The 22,693-nt window shown below is 40.5% G+C and overlaps 2 protein-coding genes and 1 non-coding gene across 5 annotated transcripts; 1 reads left to right on the top strand and 2 right to left on the bottom strand.

The window, feature by feature from the left end:
• Positions 1 to 626: 626 nt before the first annotated feature.
• Positions 627 to 4,752, bottom strand: LOC115689139 (uncharacterized). Of its 2 annotated transcripts, XR_008818629.1 has the most exons (3): positions 4,594 to 4,752; positions 3,069 to 3,461; positions 627 to 2,965 (listed from the first exon to the last, which is right to left on the bottom strand). It is a non-coding gene; the product is annotated as an uncharacterized LOC115689139 (transcript). The 2 variants fall into 2 exon arrangements; XR_008818628.1 differs by having other exon boundaries at positions 627 to 3,461.
• Positions 4,753 to 10,629: 5,877 nt separating this feature from the next.
• LOC115689129 (60S ribosomal protein L7-1) lies at positions 10,630 to 13,343 on the bottom strand. 2 transcript variants are annotated; one of them, XM_030615114.2, is made up of 6 exons: positions 13,182 to 13,343; positions 12,880 to 13,106; positions 12,027 to 12,124; positions 11,799 to 11,936; positions 11,114 to 11,216; positions 10,630 to 10,953 (listed from the first exon to the last, which is right to left on the bottom strand). In XM_030615114.2, the coding sequence occupies exons 2-6, from the start codon at positions 13,075 to 13,077 to the stop codon at positions 10,738 to 10,740; spliced, it is 753 nt and encodes a 250-aa protein (XP_030470974.1). In that variant the 5' UTR covers positions 13,078 to 13,106; positions 13,182 to 13,343; the 3' UTR covers positions 10,630 to 10,737. The 2 variants fall into 2 exon arrangements, with proteins under 2 accessions (XP_030470974.1, XP_030470975.1); XM_030615115.2 differs by having other exon boundaries at positions 12,880 to 13,101; positions 13,182 to 13,316.
• Positions 13,344 to 14,316: 973 nt separating this feature from the next.
• On the top strand, positions 14,317 to 19,295 carry LOC115689110 (Golgi SNAP receptor complex member 1-1). Its single transcript, XM_030615081.2, has 5 exons — positions 14,317 to 14,630; positions 15,436 to 15,675; positions 17,371 to 17,538; positions 18,278 to 18,391; positions 19,007 to 19,295. The coding sequence occupies exons 1-5, from the start codon at positions 14,592 to 14,594 to the stop codon at positions 19,118 to 19,120; spliced, it is 675 nt and encodes a 224-aa protein (XP_030470941.1). The 5' UTR covers positions 14,317 to 14,591; the 3' UTR covers positions 19,121 to 19,295.
• Positions 19,296 to 22,693: the final 3,398 nt, after the last annotated feature.

Here is a 22,693-nt window from a genome sequence, read left to right on the forward strand (position 1 = left end):
AGTACTTGCAAATCTTAAGAATTGATTATAATCAAGTTTATTAAAGCACTTTGTTTAATTATTTCAATGGTTGACACCAGCGGTGGCCGGATCACTGGAGTCCTTTTATTAACTAAATTCAAGAGATGTTAGGTGCACAATTTACGACTCACACACTTAAAAAAATGAAGATTCCCTTTAACTGATGAAACTTCCACATTGCATGCATGTCTAAGAACAACATGTACTGAATACTTGAAACTCGGTTTACCATACTATCAAAGCATGTGGCATAGATTTTTTTTTTTCTTTCGTTAATATGATAGACCGAATTAATTACAGTAAAAAAAATATAATACACATTTTTCGTGTACTTATATAAGTTTTGATTAATCCTCAAACGGTTAGTTGCTAAATATTAACACCCCGAAAAAAAGCCTAATCCAAGCTATATTTAACCAAGCAAATGCGACTCAAAATGTCATCCAAAGTTCGCTTTGCATAACTATGGCAGATAAAGTGAAAAATGCACATGACATGATTGCAGAGAAACTTGCCAAGATCCGTCTCCTCCGCACACATAACCAATAGCGAGATAAAAAGAAAATGAAAACAAGACCCAATCAGAAAAGGAGAAAAGGGAAATATAAACAAGACAATTTTTTTTTGTCGAAAAACAAGACAATTTTACATGGCAATTTTTATTCATGCATCTCCAGTTCCAACCACTAATTGCTCTCTCTCTCTTCTCTCACTCGCTGTCTTGGGATTCTCCAAGTCAACCCATCTTTCTCCTACTTTAAATACCTGCAGCCAGAGTTATTGCTTTTCAAAACAAGTTACAAACAAGTACCCAAAGCTTCAGTACTTACCCACCTACTGGTTGTTGCATAACTGGTTCCCAAAAGAGTACTTCTTACAGCTTATCTGAAGTGAAGTTGGAAACTCAAAAATGGAGAATGAGGAAGTCCCATCAGCTCCTTCAACTCCTGTTACTCCAGGCACTCCTGGAGCTCCACTCTTTGGAGGTGATCATAAGGCAGTGAGAAGTCATGGAAGGAAGTCACTTCTCAGGAACAGCTCTGGTTGCTTCTCTGTGGAACCTTGGTCCATGGAAGGAGGAATGCCCAGATCTCTGTCTAGCTCATTGCTACACCCACCTGTTTCACTTGCAAGAAAGGTACTCATTGTGTTAAAAAATTCGATTTTTAAACTGCCCCATTATTTTCATTGCCTCGTATGAATCCTGTGCCATTGCAAAAACCAGGTGGGAGCAGAATTCATTGGCACCCTCATACTAGTATTTGCTGGAACAGCCACACCCATAGTGAACCAGAAGACTAATGGATCGGAGACACTCCTCGGCCTTGCCGCCTCCTCGGGTCTCGCAGTCATGATTGTGATACTTGCGACCGGCCACATCTCCGGAGCCCATCTCAACCCGGCTCTCACCATTTCCTTTGCAGCTCTCAAGCACTTCCCATGGAAACATGTATAGAAGTTACCAAGATATCATAATTTACTAATACGAAAAATGTTCTGCAGGTACTGATAGTTTTGCTTTAATTTCGTTCGGGTATAGGTGCCTGTTTACATTGGAGCACAGGCAGTGGCCTCGCTGTGTGCGGCGTTTGCGCTGAAAGGGATATTTCACCCGGTAATGGGCGGAGGAGTGACTGTTCCTGCAGCAGGTGTTAGTGATGGTCAAGCTTTTGCTCTGGAGTTTATCATCAGCTTCAACCTCATGTTGGTTGTCACTGCAGTGGCCACCGACACTAGAGCTGTAAGGGACTCTTCGTGTTTGTAACTACTCTCTTTTGTTTTGTCTGAAATATCAGTCCTCATAAACAAGCCATCACAACTCCGAAAGAACAAATAATTGGACTCATCGCCATCACTTTGTCCAGTCAGTCTTCATTTCGGTTCAAAGCGAAGGTTTCTGTGATGATGACCATCTCACTGATACTGCACATGATCTTTACATGATCTTTGTCCAGTCAGTCCTCATTTATGCGGGTGGATATTATTTCCTTATAGGTGTGCAGATCTGTGATTAATTGGATACAACATGCATTGTGTCCTCGATGCAAGACAATTCATCTTAGTTTAATCCGAGGAAAAGGAGACATCTTCGGTGTTTCCTTCTGCATTTCCTCGAAATCCACAAATAATGGTCAAATGCAAGTGCCACTTTGGCACAGTAATACTGCAAAGAAATTAAAATTCAAACCAGTGCAGAGATTGACCTCTCAGGCTCTCACGTGCCCATGGTAAAAAACATCAGGTATCTAAAAGGAAGCTGGCTCTTTCCTCTCTCTATAATCGAGGTAACTGAACAGTAATAGATGCAGCAACGCATGGTCGCTTGCACTTATAATATTCCTGATCTCAAGTTCTCTTGTCTGCTGTTTGTTTCACGAGTAAAAGGAACACTTGCACATATGAACAAAATGAAATAGAATGAAAGATCCATTCGCCTACCCATCGGCATAGTTAATCAATTTTCGATTGAAAATGTACACGCAGGTTGGAGAGTTGTCGGGAATCGCAGTGGGAGCTACCGTTATGCTCAACATCCTCATCGCCGGGTAACTCAGAATTTCTAGTGGTTTTAGATTTTAATTGATTATGGAACTTTTATTGTCCTAAATACATGCCACAAAAATGCAAATGATTTCCAAGATTTCCACCACCAACTCAGCTTGTAAATCACCTTTAGATTAAGCAAAAAACGAGAAGTAAAAATCAATCCAAGCCGGCAAAATTAGGTATTGTCCATACTTATCTCGTATGGAAATCTATTAGACCTCCGAAGATACCAATGCCCGAGAAGTTCTGTGTGACCAACACAAAAGGACTTTCCTGCATGCTGAATATGTAATACCTTAAGACTGTATCTCTGTGTATTTCAGGCAACAGGCAACGTTGACATAAATACTGCTGTCTGTGTGTTTCGAGACAAAATTACTCCATCAAGCCAAAGGAGCTTGAGGAAAACAAAAAAAAAAAAAACAGCATGAAAGCACATTGATATCAATAAGAATAAAAACCTCTCTTGGATACTGATGAACAAACGTGATAAAACTTACTTTTCGTCCTTAGCTCATGCTCATACAAATACATAAAACCACTGAAAGGGACAGACTTGATAGACCAGAGAAAGGAAAAGGAAATATTGTTGAGTCAGTTTTGGAAACTACGGAACATAGAAATCAATATGAGCCACAGGGGCATCTCTTTCTGTTTCATTGCACAGGCCAACCACAGGAGCTTCAATGAATCCAGTAAGGACATTGGGACCGGCCATAGCAGCAGGAAAGTACAGAGGCATTTGGATTTACCTCACCGCTCCCATACTTGGCGCGCTTTGTGGAGCTGGAATATACACTGCTGTCAAGTTGCCAGATGATGGAGGAAACAACCACGAAAAGCCTTCAACTTTTACTTAGTTTCAGGAGGCAACAGGCAAAGACAACACCATACTGCCACATTTAACAGAAACTCCAATAAAACAAGCATGACATATAGATCTACAATATCAACAATGTACTAGGTTGGCAACGTATATAGATGGAGCTAGCTATATTGTCCTCTTCATTTCTATCTTGCTTTATTCCCTTTTTGCTTCAAACCAGAATATTGGTCTGTAGCTACAGTGAACAGAAGTTATGCATACATTTGGACATTTGGCTTCTTGATCTATGTATTTGGGATCGCAGAGAACATATGTAATAGAATAATATTCATCAAGGCTAACACAGTCATGAAACAGGGAAATCTCGTGCTTACAAAGAGTAGATTGGTGGTAAATGATTGATAATTATGGATTTCAACAACATTGCAGGTGAAATTTGCAATCTTTGTATGGTCTTAAAACATGCTTATGAGGCTTATAGAACTGATTACCGTGCACAATCCATGTAGAATCTTATGCGGCTTTCTTGGGAACTCTATATGATTTTTAAGATATGACTATTAGGGTCTTAACATCAGTACAACACAATGAAACAACAAGTAAACTTGAGATGTACAAAGGAAGTTTATAAACATTTTTTTAATAGGAAATGTGTCAAGCACTCGTATATACCCGACTGCACTGTTTATGGAAGTCATGTATTGGAAAGAAAATACAAAACCATGAATCGAGCAAACTTAGTCTGTTTTAGATCACGCATTTAGGCTAGTAGTTGGCAATAGTCCCTGACATCGATTGTTACAAACGCAAAGCTAACTTACTCAGCGGCAGAAAGAAAACCACAAGTTAAGCAATGGTATCTGTATTGCCACGTCACTAAGCATAAGAGCTAAATCTAAACTTCGGAATGCATTTACTTCATATTCATCTTACTTCAGAGAGGAACATCATTCTTGACATAATCTTTTGCGATCATCACAGGAACTTAAATCGATTCAAATTATGTCTCCATTGACAATAACGAACATGCCAACACCTCCTGTGATTAACTGAACCATGGACTACACTCTGCTGTCTTGACAGGAGCAAAATGAAAAAATCGAATCTTGTCCCAAAATTCTAAGCAACACAACATACTTAATGCCGTAAAAACTGGACTACGCTAAGCAGAAAGAGTTGGTATCCCAAATAGCACCCACCTCAAAATTCAAGCTTTTTTCGAGTACCTCGCTAGAAGATCCAGCATTTCAGAGCTTCACAACTATCCTTCTCCGATGTAGCAATCAGATCGAGATAAAAAAAGCCGCAAATTCTTCACCAAAACGAAGCAATGAGACCCAGCAACCCGCTCAAACGAGTCAAACCATCGAGGCAACACTGGGCTGACCCGTTTCGGAGTTGGGTCGGGTCGAGGACCTGCGGCTGCGGAGGGAGAGGGCGCAGGCGGCGATAAGGACGCCGAGGACGTCGGCAAAGGCGTCCTTGGCGGAGGCGCCGTCGGAGGGGAAGATGCCGAGCTGGTCGGCGGCCTCCTTGGCGGCGCCGGCGAGGAGGGAGGCGATGGACCCGACGAGGAGGGAGTGACGGCGGAGGAAGGGGCGGTTGGTGAGGGAGGCGAGGTAAGAGAAGAGGAGTGCGAGGAAGAGGCAGAAGAGGACGTGGTAGAGCTTGTCGCGCGCGAGCCATGGGTCGTCTCGAGAGACCATTGTCGTTCACGTCATGCTCCAGCTGAAACTTTGGGATTTGAAGGGCGAAATGGAGATGCAGGAAAACAGGCCTACTTCCAAAAACAAGCACATGACTTTTAGGCAGGCATTTTGCTCAAGGCAAATGCATTGAGGGTGCATTTGGGAATGTACTTCGGGCATATAAAGCCCTTTGGGCTAAAATATGATATTTGGAAACTTTTTTTAGAAACCCCGTTGAGCCAAAGTTGACTTTTTGAAGGCTAAAAGCCCAAGGTAGCCTCTTAGGTACCTTGGCATTTTAGAATTTTCGATAAACAATTCTTTCAAAACTATCCTCATCTATTTTTTGATTTTTCGATTTTGCCCTCGTTTGTCACCGTTCATCGTCTTCTCTGCTTAGCTCAGTGGCGTGGCCGTGAGTGGACGGTGACGGGCCGAAGAGGGGTCGGCGTGGTCGCGCAACCCATCGACCGCCGTTTGGAGTCGCACGACCACCGTGATGAGCCACTCGACCCAGGCGAGGGCCGCCTGAGATTGCACGACCTAGATAGCCCTCGCCGAGAACTCGCACAACCTCGGAGAGGTGACATGTGATTTCGGCTGAGATCGTGCTACCCAGACGACCCTCGAGGGCCGCCGGCGATCCAGATCTAGCACCAGCGGCTGTTGTCTGAGGCCGAACGACGAGGGCAGCCCCCAGCGACCACCGATGAGGGTCGCTTGGGTTCAAGCGACCCCCGACGAGGGTCGCGAAACCCAGGCGAGGGCCGCCGGCAACCCAGATGTGACGCCTCGCGGCCATCGTTTGAGGCCGAACGACCTCAGGCAATCCCGGCAATCACCGACCAAGGCTGCCTCGCCTGGATTTCGCATGGCCCTCGTTGGTTGTCGCCGAGGCTACCCTCATCGTCCGGCCTAAGACGACGGCCGCGCAGCGTCAAATTTGGGTCGCCGGCAGCCCTCACCATGGGTTTCGCAACCCTCATCGTGGGTCACTCGACCCCAGGCGGCCCATGTCGGTGGTCGCCGGGGGTTGCCCTCGTCGTTCGGCCTCAGACGACGGCCGCCGACGCCAAATCTGGGTCGCCAAAGGCCGCCTGCCCTTCACCGACTCCGGCGAAGGATTTCAACTTTTTTTTAATAAAAAATATAAAAAGTGCCTTGCAAGTATAATTTTTCCAAACGCTATTTTACCTAAAGTTGATTTACAACATACGTTTAAGTTACAACTTACCAAATACAATTTGTATTTTGAAAAACTCGAACTTAAAGTCATTTGCATTTTGCCAAAGACTTTCTCCAAAGTTCCCAAATTAGTTGTTTCCTTTTTAGTGTAGCTTTTTGCAAATTATTTTAAAATTAAATAAAAAAGAAAAGAAAAACGCTTGGCACTGTTCATCCTCTTCGTTGAAGCGAGGGCTTGAGTTTGCAGCATCCCCCATCTCTCTGCAAATCCTCAATCCGAAGCCCCGATCCATCAAAACACTAACTCTCTCGTGTTGGCTACCATGTGATGCCTGAGATTGATCGTGCCACACCAGGCAGACAATACGTTGTCGAGGTCGCGCCAGTCGAGGGCCGTGGAGGATGCGCGACGCCAGATGAGGCAACGCCGAAGACGCACGGCTGCGGGGCCACGTAGATTTGGCCCTTCAACGGTCGAAGCGAGCCAGGCGAGGGCCGCGGAAGATGTGCGACACCAGGCGAGGCAACGCTGAGGTTGGGCAACCGTCGGGCGACTCAGATCTGGCCTTTCGACGGTCGAAGCGACCCAGGCGAGGGCCGCGGAGGATGCGCAACGCCAGGCTAGGCAACGCCGAGGTTGCGCGACCACCGGACGACTCAAATCTAGCCCTTCAACGGTCGAACCGACCTAGGTGAGGGCACTGGAGGATGCGCGACGCCAGGCGAGGCAACGCCAAGGTTGTGCGACTACCGGGCGACTCAGATCTGGCCCTTCGACATTCAAAGCGACCCAAGCAAGTGCCACGAGGACGGGTGACTTCGACGTCGTCCCTCGACCTATGGGATCTCGACCTCAGTGACCGTCGACCTTGACCTTAGGGCGCGAAGGGTAACCATTCTGCTCCAGAAATCAAATTCTTGCTAGAAATTGATTTTCGAAATTTTTATCAGAAATTAATTTTTGGAGGAGAAATCTGTTTGATAAAACATGACTAATTCTGCTCCAGAAATTGATTTTTATTTTTTTATTTTTTTGGACACCTCAAAAAAAAAATTTCACAGGTGCCCAAAAGTATTCTAAGTCATTTTGTGAAGTTTTAAAATTTTTGATTTTTTGATTTTTTGATTTTTTTGGGCACCTCAAAAAAATTAAATTTCACTCAAAGTGGGTGGCCAAAGGTATTCTAAGCTATTTTGTGAAGTTTTGAAATTTTTGATTTTTTTGGGCACCTCAAAAAAATTAAATTTCACTCAAAGTGGGTGACCAAAGGTATTCTAAGCCATTTTGTTAAGTTTTGAAATTTTTTATTTTTTGATTTTTTTGACACCTAAAAAAAATTAAATTTCACTCAAAGTGGGTGCCCAAAGGTATTCTAAGCCATTTTGTGAAGTTTTAAAATTTTTGATTTTTTGATTTTTTTGGGCACCTCAAAAAAATTAAATTTCACTCAAATTGGGTGCCCAAAGGTATTCTAAGCCATTCTGTGAAGTTTTGAAATTTTTTATTTTTTTTATATTTTTTGAAAAAAATTCACCAAATTTCCTATTTTCCCGAAATCTGAATTTTTTTATTTTCTGGAAATTTTTATGAATTTTTCTGGAATTTTTCAATTTTTATGCATTTTCTGAAAAAAAAAATTAGTGAGAAAAAGAGAGAAAATAGGGAGAATGCATTCTGGAAGAGAAAAGCTACAAAAAGTAACTTCTCTTTTTCTTGCCCAAAACTCATTCTGGAATAAAAAATGCATTCTGGAATCAAGAATGCATTCTGGAATCAAGTATTTTAACAAACGCATTTTTATTTCAGAATGCAAAAATTGCTCCAGAATGCATTCCGGAAATTTTTTAACAAATACATTTCTGTTCCGGAATGCATTCTGGAGCAGAATTTCTACTTCAGAATGGATTTCATGCGCGCCCTAGGGCGCGCATGGAATCCATTCTGGAGCAAAATTTCTGCTTCAGAATGCATTCCGGAACAGAAATGCGTTTGTTAAAAATTTCCTAACGCATTCCGGAGGAATTTTTGCATTCTGGAGCAAAACGCGTTTGGTAAAAATACATTCTTTTTTGGTTTCGTAATGAGTTTTTGCTTCCAGAATGTGTTTTGGGCCAAAAAAAAGAAGCTAGTTTTTGTAGCTTCTTGATTCCGGAATGCATTCTCCCTATTTTCTCACAAATTTTTATTTTCAGAAAATGCATAAAAATTTGAAAAATTCTAGAAAAATTCATAAAAATTTCCAGAAAATAAAAAAAAGTCAGATTTCGGGAAAATATGAAATTTGGTGAATTTTTTTTAAAAAAAAAAAATCAAAAATTTCAAAACTTCACATAATAGCTTAAAACACATGTGGCCACCCACTTTGAGTGAAATTTAAATTTTTTTAGGTGCCCAAAAAAAATCAAAAATTTCAAAACTTCACAAAATGGCTTAAAATACCTGTGGCCACCTACTTTGAGTGAAATTTTAATTTTTTGAGGTGCCTAAAAAAAGAAAAATAATAAAAAAATAAAAATTTTCAAAACTTCACAAAATGGCTTAAAATACCTGTGGCCACCCACTTTGAGTGAAATTTAATTTTTTTGAGGTGCCCAAAAAATTAAAAAATAAATAAATAATTTCAAAACTTCACAAAATGGCTTAGAATATCTGTAGCCACCCACTTTGAGTAAAATTTAAATTTTTTGAGGTGCCCAAAAAAATAAAAAAATAAAAAAATTCAAAACTTCACAAAATGTCTTAGAATACCTGTGGCCATCCACTTTGAGTGAAATTTAAATTTTTTTAGGTGCCAAAAAAAAATTAAAAAAAATCAAAAATTTCAAAACTTTACAGAATGGCTTATAATACATGTGGCCACCCACTCTGAGTAAAATTTAAATTCTTTTAGGTGCAAAAAAAATCAACAAATCAAAACAGATTTCTGTTCCATAAATCAATTTCTGGAGCAGAATTAGTCATGTTTTACCAAACAGATTTCTCCTTCAGAAATCAATTTCTGGTAAGAATTCCAGAAATCAATTTCTGGCAAGAATTTGATTTCTGGAGCAGAATGGTTACCATTCGCACCCCTAGCGACCGGTGACTTCACCTCAACTACTCAGCCATTGAGCACATAGATGAAAGTAACTTTTAAGGACAAAAGTGGAACACACAATTATCAGTGAGGGCAATAATGAAAAGTAAAAAAGTCATTAAACCTCCCACAATAGCATTCTCGGAATGCTAAAAGCCCAAAGCACCTCCTTACCTGCTTTGGGCTTTCAGCATTCTCAATGCTAGCATTGGGCCAATGAAATCTAAAAAATGCTTGCCAAACATTTCATATTTTTCCCAAAAGGCTTTAGGGGCTCAAAGTCTCCTAGGAAAGCCGAACCAAATGGGGTCTTAGAACTATCCAACTTAACTATTCCACCTCAGCAATAAATCCACGCAGTTTGTTGACTAGATTTAAAACACTATTCATTGTCATCTTCTCTTAACCATAGTTTGAAGAATAATGGTAAAACTATTCATCTCCTTCACTTCATTTGCATGTCAAAAAGATCTCCAGATTGAATCTCTTTTATCAGACTTTGTTGTTTTGTCATAATTTGAAGTTGTATACTACCGCCCGTCAACAAACGCCATGGAAGAGATATGACAATCTCATGATCATAGCTTTTTTTCTCAAACAAGAGTGACTTCATACAGAAAGTTAACGGGGAGCTAAATTTGGGATAAGGGCGAAAGTTAGTCATTTTTAATGAAATAAAAAAAAAGTTTAGACCAAAATTGTCACTCGATCTAAAGTTGGTATTTTTTTACGGAACTAAAAAAAGTTTAGGCCAAAATTATCACTCGACCTTAAGTTTGTGTGTTTTTTTGGAAGTAGCCCGAGGGAAAATGAGAGTTGCCTTTTTCTTTCCTTTTTCTTTGAGTCGATGCACAAGCAAATCTTATGTTTTGCTAATTGCCGTAGATTAAACTTAAACGCGAGTGCTTGTAGTGTGGCAAAATCTTAATTGCCCAAATTATGAAGTCGAAACAACGAGTATAGAGTACTAAAATTGAAACATCTTATTGCATTTTCTTAATTTATGCGGCTGGTGTCGTACCTGAAGACATACCCAAATCCTTCTAATTTCAAGCGGTACGTTTTGCCTCATAATGGTTTGAGGACATATTTCTCGGTTCTGTTAATAAAATTGAAGATGATGATAGCTAGCAGCGGAGATATTCCAAAATCACAAACGGTATGCAACCACCACATGCTCAGCATTCCACATGGTTGTGGCTACACAGAGAGTGCAAATACCTATAATCAATAAGGAGGAGGGAAGGAGGAGAACAATTATCCTTGAGTTTTATCACTACAGACAGAAGAAAGCAATACCACTAGCATTAATTTCAAAATTTAGATAAGAGCCACAAATTACAAAACTGTATCACTAGTCCAAGTCTGTCTTCACAAGCAAGATCAGCCTATGCTAGTTCAATTTGCTGATTAGTTCATTGATGTGATCCTCTCGATTGCCAGTCTCTCCCCCATCCTTGTACATTCTTTTAGTTCTTCTTAGGCCTCCGTCCGGCTTGTTCAGCATAAAAGGCCACAGGAAGCTAGTAACCTCCTTAAAATGTGGACCCACATTTGCGATCTCATGGACTATATCCTCCGTGCATAAGATGCCATACTTGCCCAATTCCTGCTCAAAACAAAATCCCAAAAGAAGGTTATTCACACACACGAAACACAAGACGACACATGATGATACAAAGGGGATTGGAAAAGTCTCAACAAAATTAAGGGAAGAAAGCAGATGCTTCGTGAACAAATTTCATCGACTAGATTTCATGATGAAGTACCTGCTCAACAATGTTATTGTCCGTCAAAGGAACTCTCTGCTTGTCAATGTTTGCAAACCCCTTCTTGATAATAAGCTCCCTCACATTGGCAAGGTTAGGATACCTTCAAAAAGGAAAAAAAAAGATCCTCCATGAAATGCCTAGGTGCAAAGGACTAAGTCAGGTTAGGATAATCATGAAGGCATTAACAGGGGTCAAAATACTCAGAGGGCATATGTAGAAGATGGCATTCAAATGCTAATTGTGATGCTAACATTCAACTAAGGTCAGGTAGTAAACTCTACTCCAAGGGCAGACGACTATTAATGACCAATAAATTCTTATTAAGAACTGTCAAAGATGGAGATGTGGAAATAGTCGAGGCCTGTATTTTTGAATTATTAAGAGTACTTATGACTTATCAAATGCTCCTCAAGCTGAGGGATGTTACTAAGCATTTTAGGCCAGCTCCACTAATATTCAGCAGCATGTGATCCATGGGTCCCAAACAGGCAGGGCCTTAAAAGACAATTTGTATTTCTATCCACTCTAAAAAATTTCAGTTTGGTTGACTTCAAAGAGTCTTCTGCAGTTGAACCACAAGTTGAGGAACAAACCCCAAAAATGTCACCAGCTCCTACAGCTGTCGGCAACATGACAATTACTACTACAAAGAAGGATGTGAAGCAGAATTTAAGTTGCCTACCCATATGTGACATACGGCTCCACCTTTTGCAGCATCGCCAGGATTGCATCAGTTGCCTTCACAAAGATACCGCTGAGGACTCTTCTTAGTCTCAGATTGTTTAAGATCTTTTTAGTTTTTGGATGCATGTCATTTTTCCTGGGAGGAGGAGAAGGTAGAGTTCAGATTGTAAGGACAACTCTAGCAAACTACCCATAAGAAAGAACCTCCACTAGGCAAGAATCCCACCCTTGAATGCGGATAATGAAGAGCAGCTTCGAGTTCAATGGAGCTACAGGCGGCACTCGTCTCTTAACCCTATGTTTCATTCGGATGAGATCAAGTTCCTGCACATAAAAAAGTAAGGTAAATGATTTTGTGTCCCGTTTCGTTTATTTTCCACATTCAGAAGTCAACAGAGGACCGCATGGACATCATCAAGAAACCAAAAACAACCTATGCTGTGAAACCACTGAATGTTCCCGCAAAATTGTAGTTGTAGCACCAGTTAATTCAATAGTAAGCATAGTCAACCAAAAAAAGGAAAGAACAAAAGGAAAGTTACAAAGACAATGGCTGAAACATGAGAGGAAAAAGGGTCCAACTAAGCTGAAGGTGTAACAAAGTCCATTTAATACCCAAATACCTCTACAGCTTAATGGAAGTTCTCAGCAAAGTTCTTATTCCACTGGTTAGGTTACCGGGTAGGCGTTACAAGCGAACAATTAGCCTCCAAAATCATTGTGGCCAACACTATGAAGCTGACTCTTCATAGAGCAAAAGTCAAGTGTTCTCAACAATTGTACCGTCGAAGCAGCCACCATCATACACGAATGTCTCCAAAGCACCTATTAAATCGGTCCCAAACGGATAGACACCGAGAGGACAAACTATGATAGCCATCCACACACTAGCCAAGCAAGCCTAAGCAATTGAATTACACAACCTTCTTCCACGATAATTGAGATTTAGGAACCCAATCACGAATTACTGTTTCCAATTCCCAGTAAACCCGCAAGCATCCACACAAGCTACACAGGACGTAACGAACCACCGCGATGATATCCAAACTAGAGTAGAAAGTTAAAAAAAGAGACAGTACCTTGTCTCTATAATCTCTGATGAACTGCTCGGGCATTTTGAAGTCGCTCGACTTGGATTGCTTCGACCTCTTCTGGCTCAGCTGGAGCTGGGCTCTCCTCCGGAGGGCCAATTCCTCGGTGCTCTTCCTCTTCTTTAGTATAGCCTCTTGCACGTACGTCAATGGCTGCGCCGCCGCCGTCGCCGCCTCCTCCGCCATCGAATTCCCCCAAATCAAAGAGCCCTGGACTAAGAACAGTACACAAGCGTCGATGAGCCAGTGAAACGGTAACCATCGCAGCGAACAGGTTGAGAAGAAGCTACCTGATCGGCGGATGAGCGCAGAAGAACGACCACAATGCGTGCTTCTACTTCTGGCGGCGAACTAGGGTTTGGCCGAGAGGTTTAAGCGAAAAAGAATAAACGCTGCCGATTATATCTTTTTCGCTGTAATTTTTAAGTAATAAATAATTCTAACAATCCCCACTTGTGCGTCTGACAAAACAAGGGCATGCAATGCTGCAATACGGCAACTATCATCTGATATTCTTTTTTTGTCTAACATCGTATAATAATTTTAATTGGTAATTAATATGGAAAAATCAACCCGAACTGTCGAAAAGGATCTCAATACTTGCACTCTATCTTGGCCGTTCAAGAAAAGGGGGATTGAATGGATTTAAATAGGAGTGTATAAAACGGACCGCCCAAATCGAGAATAGGCTGGACCGGATCGAATCGGCCAATTGAATCCGGTTCCTAATTCCTAAAAATAGAATCGGTGTCCAGGCGGTCTGGTTCCCGTTTTTAAGAGAGAACTGAACCGGATCAACTACATATTTTTTTTTTTGCGATTATGTGTAGTCGACATAGGGAGTACAATTCTAATTTTAGAACATGTGTGTAGTTAGTATTGGGAACACAATTTATCGTTACATTGGCTCGAATTGCACGTTGTGATTACGTGTAATCAGCATGGGGAACACAATTCTAGTTTCAAAACATATAGTATCAAGCAGTGAGAAAAAAAAAAGTGATCTATTCTATTGAACCGGACCAAGAATTGATCACCTCTAGAGTTGGATTCGGCTTAACAAGTCCATAAAATTTTTGGGGAACACAATTCTAATTTATTATAAAAGTCATGAACTAATGGTCTTTGAAAAAGAATAGCACATCAGAATTTATCACTCAATATGGACTTACTTAATGGAAATGCATAACTATGTTATTTGAAAGTCTTAAGACTTAATTAGCCGTTGGATTTAACTTTTACGGAATTCCATAAATTTTTCATTTATGTGAATTGTATAGGTTGAGGTTGATTTATTAAGGGTAGAGATAAGAAATGACTTGCGACCGGTCGGGGGGAAAATGGCGGCAATTTTGCAAGAAAATGAAAAAGTAATTTGCCGCAATTAGAAAAGAAAAAAAAAAAAGAAGAAGAGGAGAAATCCAGAAACCCCCCCCCCCCCAAAAAAAAATAAGTGATGAATTGAGGAAGAAGCGAACTGGGCCAATTGCCGGTGAGGATCAGGCGACCTGTCTCCGTCTCTCTCGACGAAGTTCACGAAACCCAAATCGAAATCAGCAACAAGAACACCTCCGATTACCTGCCGTTTCAATCCTGCTTCGAGAACCAGAGAAACGTTCCGGCATCGGGATCCAGCACGAAGGATTCTCGTCGCGTTCGTCGCCCTTCTCCGATTCATTCCGGCGATAAAAGTTCGATTCATGGATGTGCCGAGCTCATGGGACGCCCTTCGCAAGCAGGTTCTAGTTTCTCTTCCTCGTTGTCCTCGTCGGGATCGATTTGCCTAGCTGATGTTTGAATGGGTGAATTTGTTTGTTGACTTGCTGGAGATCCTCTCGGTCAGGCCTCGGGTTTTTGCTTGATTTGGGATTTCGTTTGACTCGGATTTCGTTTTATTGTCTCCGACGTCTGATCTACGAGAAGTCTAGGATGTACGGTGGAGTCAGTTGTTATGGATATTAGTTGATTAAGGTTGATTGTCCGATCTGGTGAGGATTCCACTGAACGGTTCTGGAAAGTTAGGATCTTTGTTCCTTGAGTATTCGACACTCCGGATCATCTACATGCGAAGTCGGTAAAGCTGGATTTCGATCACTTTCGTCTCGATATCCTCGATTGTGTTTCACGAGAGACGTCGGGAGTGCAAAGTTGTTTGCTCGGTATTCCTGTTCTAAAGCCAAGGACTATGGAAATGTTGGATGTGTGTGCGAGGCGCCACAGAGATTGTAGGAGTGTTCGGATTCCTAATACAAATGTTTTGCAGCTGTTTGTGAATTGTAATGACAATTATACCACAAGGGCTAACGAGGGGAGGATGACCTTTTGTTGCCCAAGTGGAAATGATCTTAATGTTCCCCACTTAGCGAAGCTACTATTTTCCTCGAGCATCCTGACCCATTTATAATTTCCTTAGAATAAGTATAATTGTCAGAGTGACTCGATGACAGTTCCTGGATCTTATTTTCCCGTCTCATCATGATTCCTATGACTGTCCCTGCTGCATGTATCTTTCGCTTCTAATGTCTCTTGACCTTTTGAGTGTAGGCGAGAAAGATCGAAGCTCAGTTGGATGAGCAGATGAATTCGTATAGGAGGATTGTTTCTGCAAAGGCTTCTTCTAAAGCTGATGCGACGGAGACGGATGTTGAAACTGGGATAGATCGACAACTGAAACAGCTTGAACAAGTAAATATACAAATGCAAGCTTGGGTATCATCTGGAGGATCTGAGATGGTTTCTCATACATTGACACGGCATCAAGAAATTCTACAAGATCTTACGCAGGTATTTTTGGCAGTTTGATATTGCTTGGTAGGGACGTTGTTTCGAGATTTAATTTGGTCTAAGCGCCGAATGATACTTCAATGTTGGTTAATATACAGTCAACTTGAGATCTTTGAGTCTTAGCTGTGTTTTTGGTCGCACATCAGAATATCAGACTGGAGAAGATAGAATAGGACCGTGCCAGAATTTTTCTTGATTGCTCGTATATTATAAGCTCATCCCAGTAGACTAATCAAATCAGGGACTCGAAGTTATCATTTCCTTCAATATTGTACAGATTGGTGTGCATCATAGGATAAGTCGGGAGCAAATTTAAGAACCTAATTGAAAAATGCATGCGTTTTGAAAAATGGTTGAATCTTCTGTAGGAAATTATTGATTATTGGCAAATCTTTAATCAGTGCAAACCATCGAAATAGGCAGACGGACTGCCCACTTCTTTCTTGATTCAAATCTGCTTCATGAAGGGGACTAGACATAATCATAAATCACACTAACTTCAATTGGCTACATACTGGATGGCAGATAAAATCATTATCCACCCGTTGTGCCACAAATTCTGGAGCTACGTCAGCGTTCGCCACTCTTTTCCATTTGATAAAAAGTAACAACATAGCCTTCGGCTATTAGGTTAATTTCACTTTGCATAATGTCAATATGATCAAAATATTCTTCATGTTTCTGCCTTCTTAGGTCTTTCCTTTTCCTTTTCCCTTGCACCCTCACCAAACTTGCCAATTTTAAAGACCCTGCAGATTACCATGAGTTGCTGATGTTTTACCATGTCCTTCTTAATGAGAATGTTTCTTCGGGCGCATCTTGACTGCAGCAGTGGTCACAACTCCATTCTTGTTCTACATAATTTATTTCCATATGCCTACCTGCAAACTTCAATACTTCCCTCCTGACTTTCAGATTATCCTTCATGCGAGCATTGCCAGTGTAATAAAAAATTTGTACTGCATTTTGCTCTTTACTTTTGCTGTTATTCTTGGCTGTAGGGGATAATTTTCTTGCTAGGTACCTAGTACCTGTAACTGAAATATTATTGTTTTTGTCAGATGGCTGTGCAATATGTCATTCTGAACAGAGTTTAGTATTCTAGTGGGATATTTTTAGTTGGGCAATTTAACGGACTTATCCTTCCTATTTCTATTGGCACTCTAGTGTATTTGGATATTAAGTAGAGATAGAAAAGGTCACTTGTACTTAGAGATGAGATGCTCAAGTTCATGAAGATTACAAGACATGACCATCTTTTCTTAGAAGGGCATGACTTTGTCATTCTCAAGTCTCTCAGTTTAATTAAAATACCTCCTTTCTTGATCCTGTATCTTCCACTTTAACTGATCAAAAAATAAAATTAGCCTCTTTTACTTTCCCTCTTATATGCATTCTCTCTCTCTCTCTCTCTCTCTCTCTCTCTCTCTCTCTCTCTCTCTCTCAATATTGGTTGCTCTATGTAAGAAGAACCAGGGTAATTTGTTTTACATTGGAATCTCCTATTTGTTGGGGATGTGGAATGTTATTAATCAAATTTTCCAGTATGGATGAGGGATTTTATCTTGCCATGACTAACTTTCTTTTGGGGTAAATTATCACGACTCATTTGGGTTTTGAGGAAACTTCTCCCATGAACTTCCAGTTCTATTCCTCACTGAATTGGCCGAATTACCTTAATTTACATCAATGCAGGAGTTCTATCGACTTCGATCCAGCCTAAGAGCTAAACAAGAGCATGCTTCACTCCTTGAGGATTTTAGGGAGTTTGATAGGACAAGGCTGGACTTGGAAGATGGCCATGGTTCTCCAGAGCAAGCCCTCCTTAAGGAGCGTGCATCCATTGGCAGAAGTACAGGACAGGTATGCAATATTGGCTTCTAAAATTATGGTGCAACAATTTGCTTATTGCTGATGAAAATGAAGATAAACTATGATGCACAGTGTGCCGGTAGCGAGGTTATTGTTTGTTTTGGTTGATGAGGTGTCACATGTAGTTTTTTTCATCTTATAGGGTGTTGACATTATGGTATGACCTTACGACAAGAACAGCTTGGCATGGCTTTTATATACATCCCGTATGTGTTATCAGCAACTCTTAATTTCGTGGTCATTTCACTGTTTGCTATTTTGTTTTTAGTCATAACCTGTGGTTGTTATGGAGATCTCTTGAAACATTCTACTGGAATTTTCACCATTAGGTATCAGCTTCAATCATGACTCTATATTTTTTGCTTTTGCTATGTTGGGTAGAATCTGATTATGTGCTGTCCCAGTTTCTTTAGTATCAATTTTTAGTTTCATCTGCTCTTTCACCACCTGGGCTTCCTTAATGTCAAATAACGTGATGGTTGTCCACGTGTTCTTTTGTGATTATTGCTTTTTTTTACTGTATCAGTGGATGCATGAAGCTATACGTTTGTAAGCCACTGGCTGGACAACCTTAGGTGATCAGTTCGGTGTAGTGTGGGAATGCCAATTTGTACCCAACTGTAAGAATATAGGTTTTAACTTAGGTACTTTGTATGGATGAATTGTTGGCAAAACGAAAAGCCTTGGTAATTTGTTGGACCAGCTTATTGAACATGTTCCTTTGCTCCAGATGGACAATGTCATATCCCAAGCACAAGCAACAATTGGTGCCCTTGTTTTGCAACGTTCCACTTTCGGGGGCATCAATTCAAAACTTAGCAATGTCGGCAGCCGCCTCCCATCGGTAAGTGATCATTTCAATTATAAAATTTTATGGAACACATCCAAATGTGCTAAAAGTCTAAATTGTAAGATAAATGCGTGATTTACAATTAAACACTCTAATACTTTCTCTTACACATAAGCTGGACTTTGATCAAAGATTAAAGGATGAAAACATTTAATGAGGAGGCAGATAAGAGATCTGGAATGATCTGAGCTCAGGACCATCCTGTTTTGATACTGTGAGATTTTATGGGATCACAACCGACTGTTCTAAAGGTTTAAGCTGCTAGATGAAGGCATAGTTTAATATTTAAATATGCTAACATCAATATATGTATCAGGAAAAACACCCTTGGGGACTTGAAAGAATGGTTGCATATGAAGCCACAAAACGTTATAGTGATGTCATAATGTAAAAAGTTATAGTGCCTTTGAATAAGTTTTTTCTTAGTTTAACCAAAAGAAGACCTGAAGGATATCGATATTAAGAGGGTAAACATGATGGGAAGCAAAATCTATGTAAGTAATAGATCAAGTATGAAGGACGGATGGTTCTATATTTTCTTAGCTCATATGTAATATTTCTACATGTGTTGTATGAACCGATGTACTTGTCTCTGGTATGTTGCTGCAGGTTAATCAAATTCTCTCGGCAATAAAGAGGAAAAAGTCTATGGATACCATTATACTCTCTCTTGTTGCTTCTATTTGCACATTTCTCATTTTTATATATTGGCTGAGGAAGTAACGATGTCATTTTTAGCGTTACTAGTGGTTGTCAGTATGGGTCAATTTCTCGATGTTTTGTAATTAGTTGTTCTTTAGAATGCCTCAACTGTCTTTTTATACCTTTTCTTTATCCTCCAAATGGATTCTGTATCTGCATTTTACTGTTTATAGAGACAATACCCGATGCACTTCAAGGCTTTTGGGTCCACCATTATCTTTGTAGAGCTTTCGAACTCATTCCCCATTACCCATTGCTTGAAGAGAATAATGTGATAATGCCATAATGGTGTTGAGGCAATCCCAACTTTGACCAACAACTGGGAAAACCTACAGCACATTCTGTTTAGTCATTTACTTGCCTTTGCCTGGGGAATCTGTTTTCGTTGCAAGGCTACAGGACATATTAAATTCAATGTTTGTTATGAGGGATATTCATGATGATACGCTTTATGAGCAGTGCGGCATATCGTTTGTATATCTTCACTCTATCGAGTTGGAACTATGCTTTTGTCAAATGTTTTGAGTTTGACCTGGATTTTGATTTGGTATTTTGAGGATGAATTGGCGGTAGGGATGGTGTTGTCACTGCCGTAATTTTTTTCCAGCTATGAGGATTTTGTTGACATTTATAACTTTTTAATTGTTCTCACTTGGTAAATCAATAAAAAATGCGCATTCAAACTTACTCTCATTGATGTCACACTCGAGCTTGTTTAGATTATTTCACTTGTATGACAAAAAAAAAAAGATTATTTCACTTGCATACCTGTGATGTCCGTGTGGAAAGAAAAACTTCCGTTTAATATCTTACCACTAAAATGAGTGAAGTAGAATTGTTCTCCAAGTCGGCCGTCAAGTGAGGCTGAAACCTGAAAGCGAATAAGCTAAGAAGATACCATTACAAGTACATCTGTATTTCAACCGAGCCAGAAAGTGACCGACTCTTAGGACCACCTCTCCAAGACATAAAGCTGGCCAAGGTCCACTCAACTTGCAAGGAAGAGGCAAGGAAGGGGGATGCGGCGACACCGTGATGCGCGCGCGCACCCTTTAGAGAAAAGAGTTCCATGTACATTAGGTTGGTGCCTGATGTTCAAATCTGAAAGGGACAATCCTTATTGCTTGGGGACATGTACTTCCACTGATTCCCTCCTATTCAATACGTTGCAAAAATGATATGTTCAATATGATTGGCTAGGGAGTTCAATAATTAGAGGACTTTGTCAAAGGCCGGCCTAATTCGAACGTCTCAATCTTGAGACGTTCTGTTACACTTCTGCTGTACATCTGTTCTAAATAATCCGGGGAAATAAATCAAGAGAGAGAGAATGACATTCTCTGAGGGTCATCATAGAACTGCAATTTCAATAGTATAAACAATAGTTGTGGGTTTCTAGTTGTGGAAATTATGACATCTCAGTCTCTGTACCTTTGCAGAACCTTTAAAAGCCCGAGGGTAGGTGTTAAAGAGATGGGGTTCCATTTCTTTCAGGTGCTAAGGAGAAGAGAAGTTGTCACTGCTTCGGTTCGATAAGGTTGAAGTTCCTGTAACTTTAAAACTATATGACAAACTTTAAATATACAAAATGAACCGACAGAGAAATCTAGAGAGATACCTCGTTCCAATTTGATTAGACAAGGCAGGCTTAACATCGCCTAACAAATCATGTTTAACATATGTACAGGAGAAGATCAAACGGTTCAAAAGCAAGTGCTTTTACAACCAGTTAAGACTGTTATGCATGCTCATCATTCACTCTTCCTGATTGATCAAACAATTTGTCTCAGCTCTTGTTTTATCTGGGGCTTAATTTCAGGAAAATGAGCATGATTGATGAGGATTAACATGCGTAGGACGGCAATCCGGGAGCATGTTAAGGGCCATTTCCATCAACTCCTCCATCCACCTGTCTGCCACTTGTTTGTGAACTAAACTTTTGCCACTGCGAGACGACAAACGAATCTTCTGTTTCCATGTGGATTGAATTGGACTTTTCATTTGTGCACATGAAGTTTTTGATTGGAGACCACACCCCCCCCCCCCAAGTTGACTGGTAGTGTGGGCAATAGAGACAAAAGTTTTGAAGAGAGGGATTTGTACTTCCAGTCTTCCTTTCAATCAGGATTCAAGGCCTGAAGGCCAATGGAAAACTAGTTTACTTCGAGAAGAATGCCCCAAGTTGAAGTGACGATGATAGGGTCTTAGGAGTCATAATTAGGTGTTTGTCAAAATCAGGTCATGTTGGTCTGAAAAAATCACATAAAGTAGGCACAGCTTTACACTTATTCACTCTTGACAGATACCTATCTCTCTACCCTTGCTTCTAGGTCATAACTTGCGAAATTACTGGACAGCGTATAATACTAAGGGAGGCACCCAGTAATTGCAAGACAAACTGCAACTACGAGCACACGGCCCTATACAATTTTGATAATGGCTCCATGGCATTCAATGGAGATGATGCTAAACTTTTAAGGTAATCTTAGGTGTCTTTGTTCCTATTTACTAGATGCAAACTACCCGTGGTGAGAGGGGAAGAAATCATATTCAAACCGCCATGTAATTAGAAGTCGAGTTAGATGTATGAGAGTCAAATAGAGTAACCTTAGTCTAAGCATGCTATGGCAACTGTCTCATTGGACTTTGGACTCTGGTTATTGCATCCTAGTCACTCTGCTGTTTCTAATGTTCTCTGAGTAATAAGATCTACATGGACATGATCTATCTGTAGATAATTGATATTTGTATCATTAAATCATCGGTAAAGACGCTCGCTGCAATTTGATGGATGAAATTGATATGGTTCATCTGAAGAACCCTTGGAACACTAGCCAGTTACCATGGAGAAGCACTTTGATGCCCAACGTCTTCTAGGTAAATTCTGACATTTCCACTCCATCTACCTGTATTTGTCTTCTTGCAAAGCTGTGGCCTACAGACTTCAAATCCAACACAGACACAAGTGACAGCTTTCTGTCACTATCTCATTACGCATGCAGAGAGGACACATACCGAAAAAGAGTTACCTGTACAACCCGTGTTTCCAACTCTCAATTTGCTATCCAATGTCTATGAATTGATTCCCAAGGAGACCACTAAGATGGAAAAAGAAAGGCAGAGGTTTGTATTTAACTTTCAATTCTGCTAGCTCACAGAGGATTAGCTATTGACTAAAGCAGATTCCTAGGCATAGAAAACGATACATATATGTAGCCTCTAACTTTCTCAGCGTGGCAGCTTACCTAACAATGTGCACTGATCATTACAAATATATGTCACTTCTATGTGCGAAACATGTCGACGAACTTTCCGTGGCAATTTCTGGTGCCACAGTTTGGAGAGAGGAAGATGTTGAGAAATTTCCATAGTTTTTCCTGCTTTAGTTGAACTTGAAATAGAAGTTTCCCATGAACTGATGAAATGGCAATTTAACAAAAGATTAAGGTTAAAGGAAGTTAGTTTAGCTAAGGCTGGTTAGTACGAGAACCCCTTCGGGTGATTTCTCGGATGGCATCTCCCAAGCAGCTGATGCGAGCTTTTATTTTCAATATGCTTTAACCTTTTCAAAAATCATCCGGTGCAATAACAAGG

The sequence above is a fragment of the Syzygium oleosum genome, unplaced genomic scaffold, assembly GCF_021117445.2.
Source record: "Syzygium oleosum isolate NSW1041296 unplaced genomic scaffold, Sole_v2.1 Sole_v2.20, whole genome shotgun sequence".
Lineage (NCBI taxonomy): Eukaryota > Viridiplantae > Streptophyta > Magnoliopsida > Myrtales > Myrtaceae > Syzygium > Syzygium oleosum.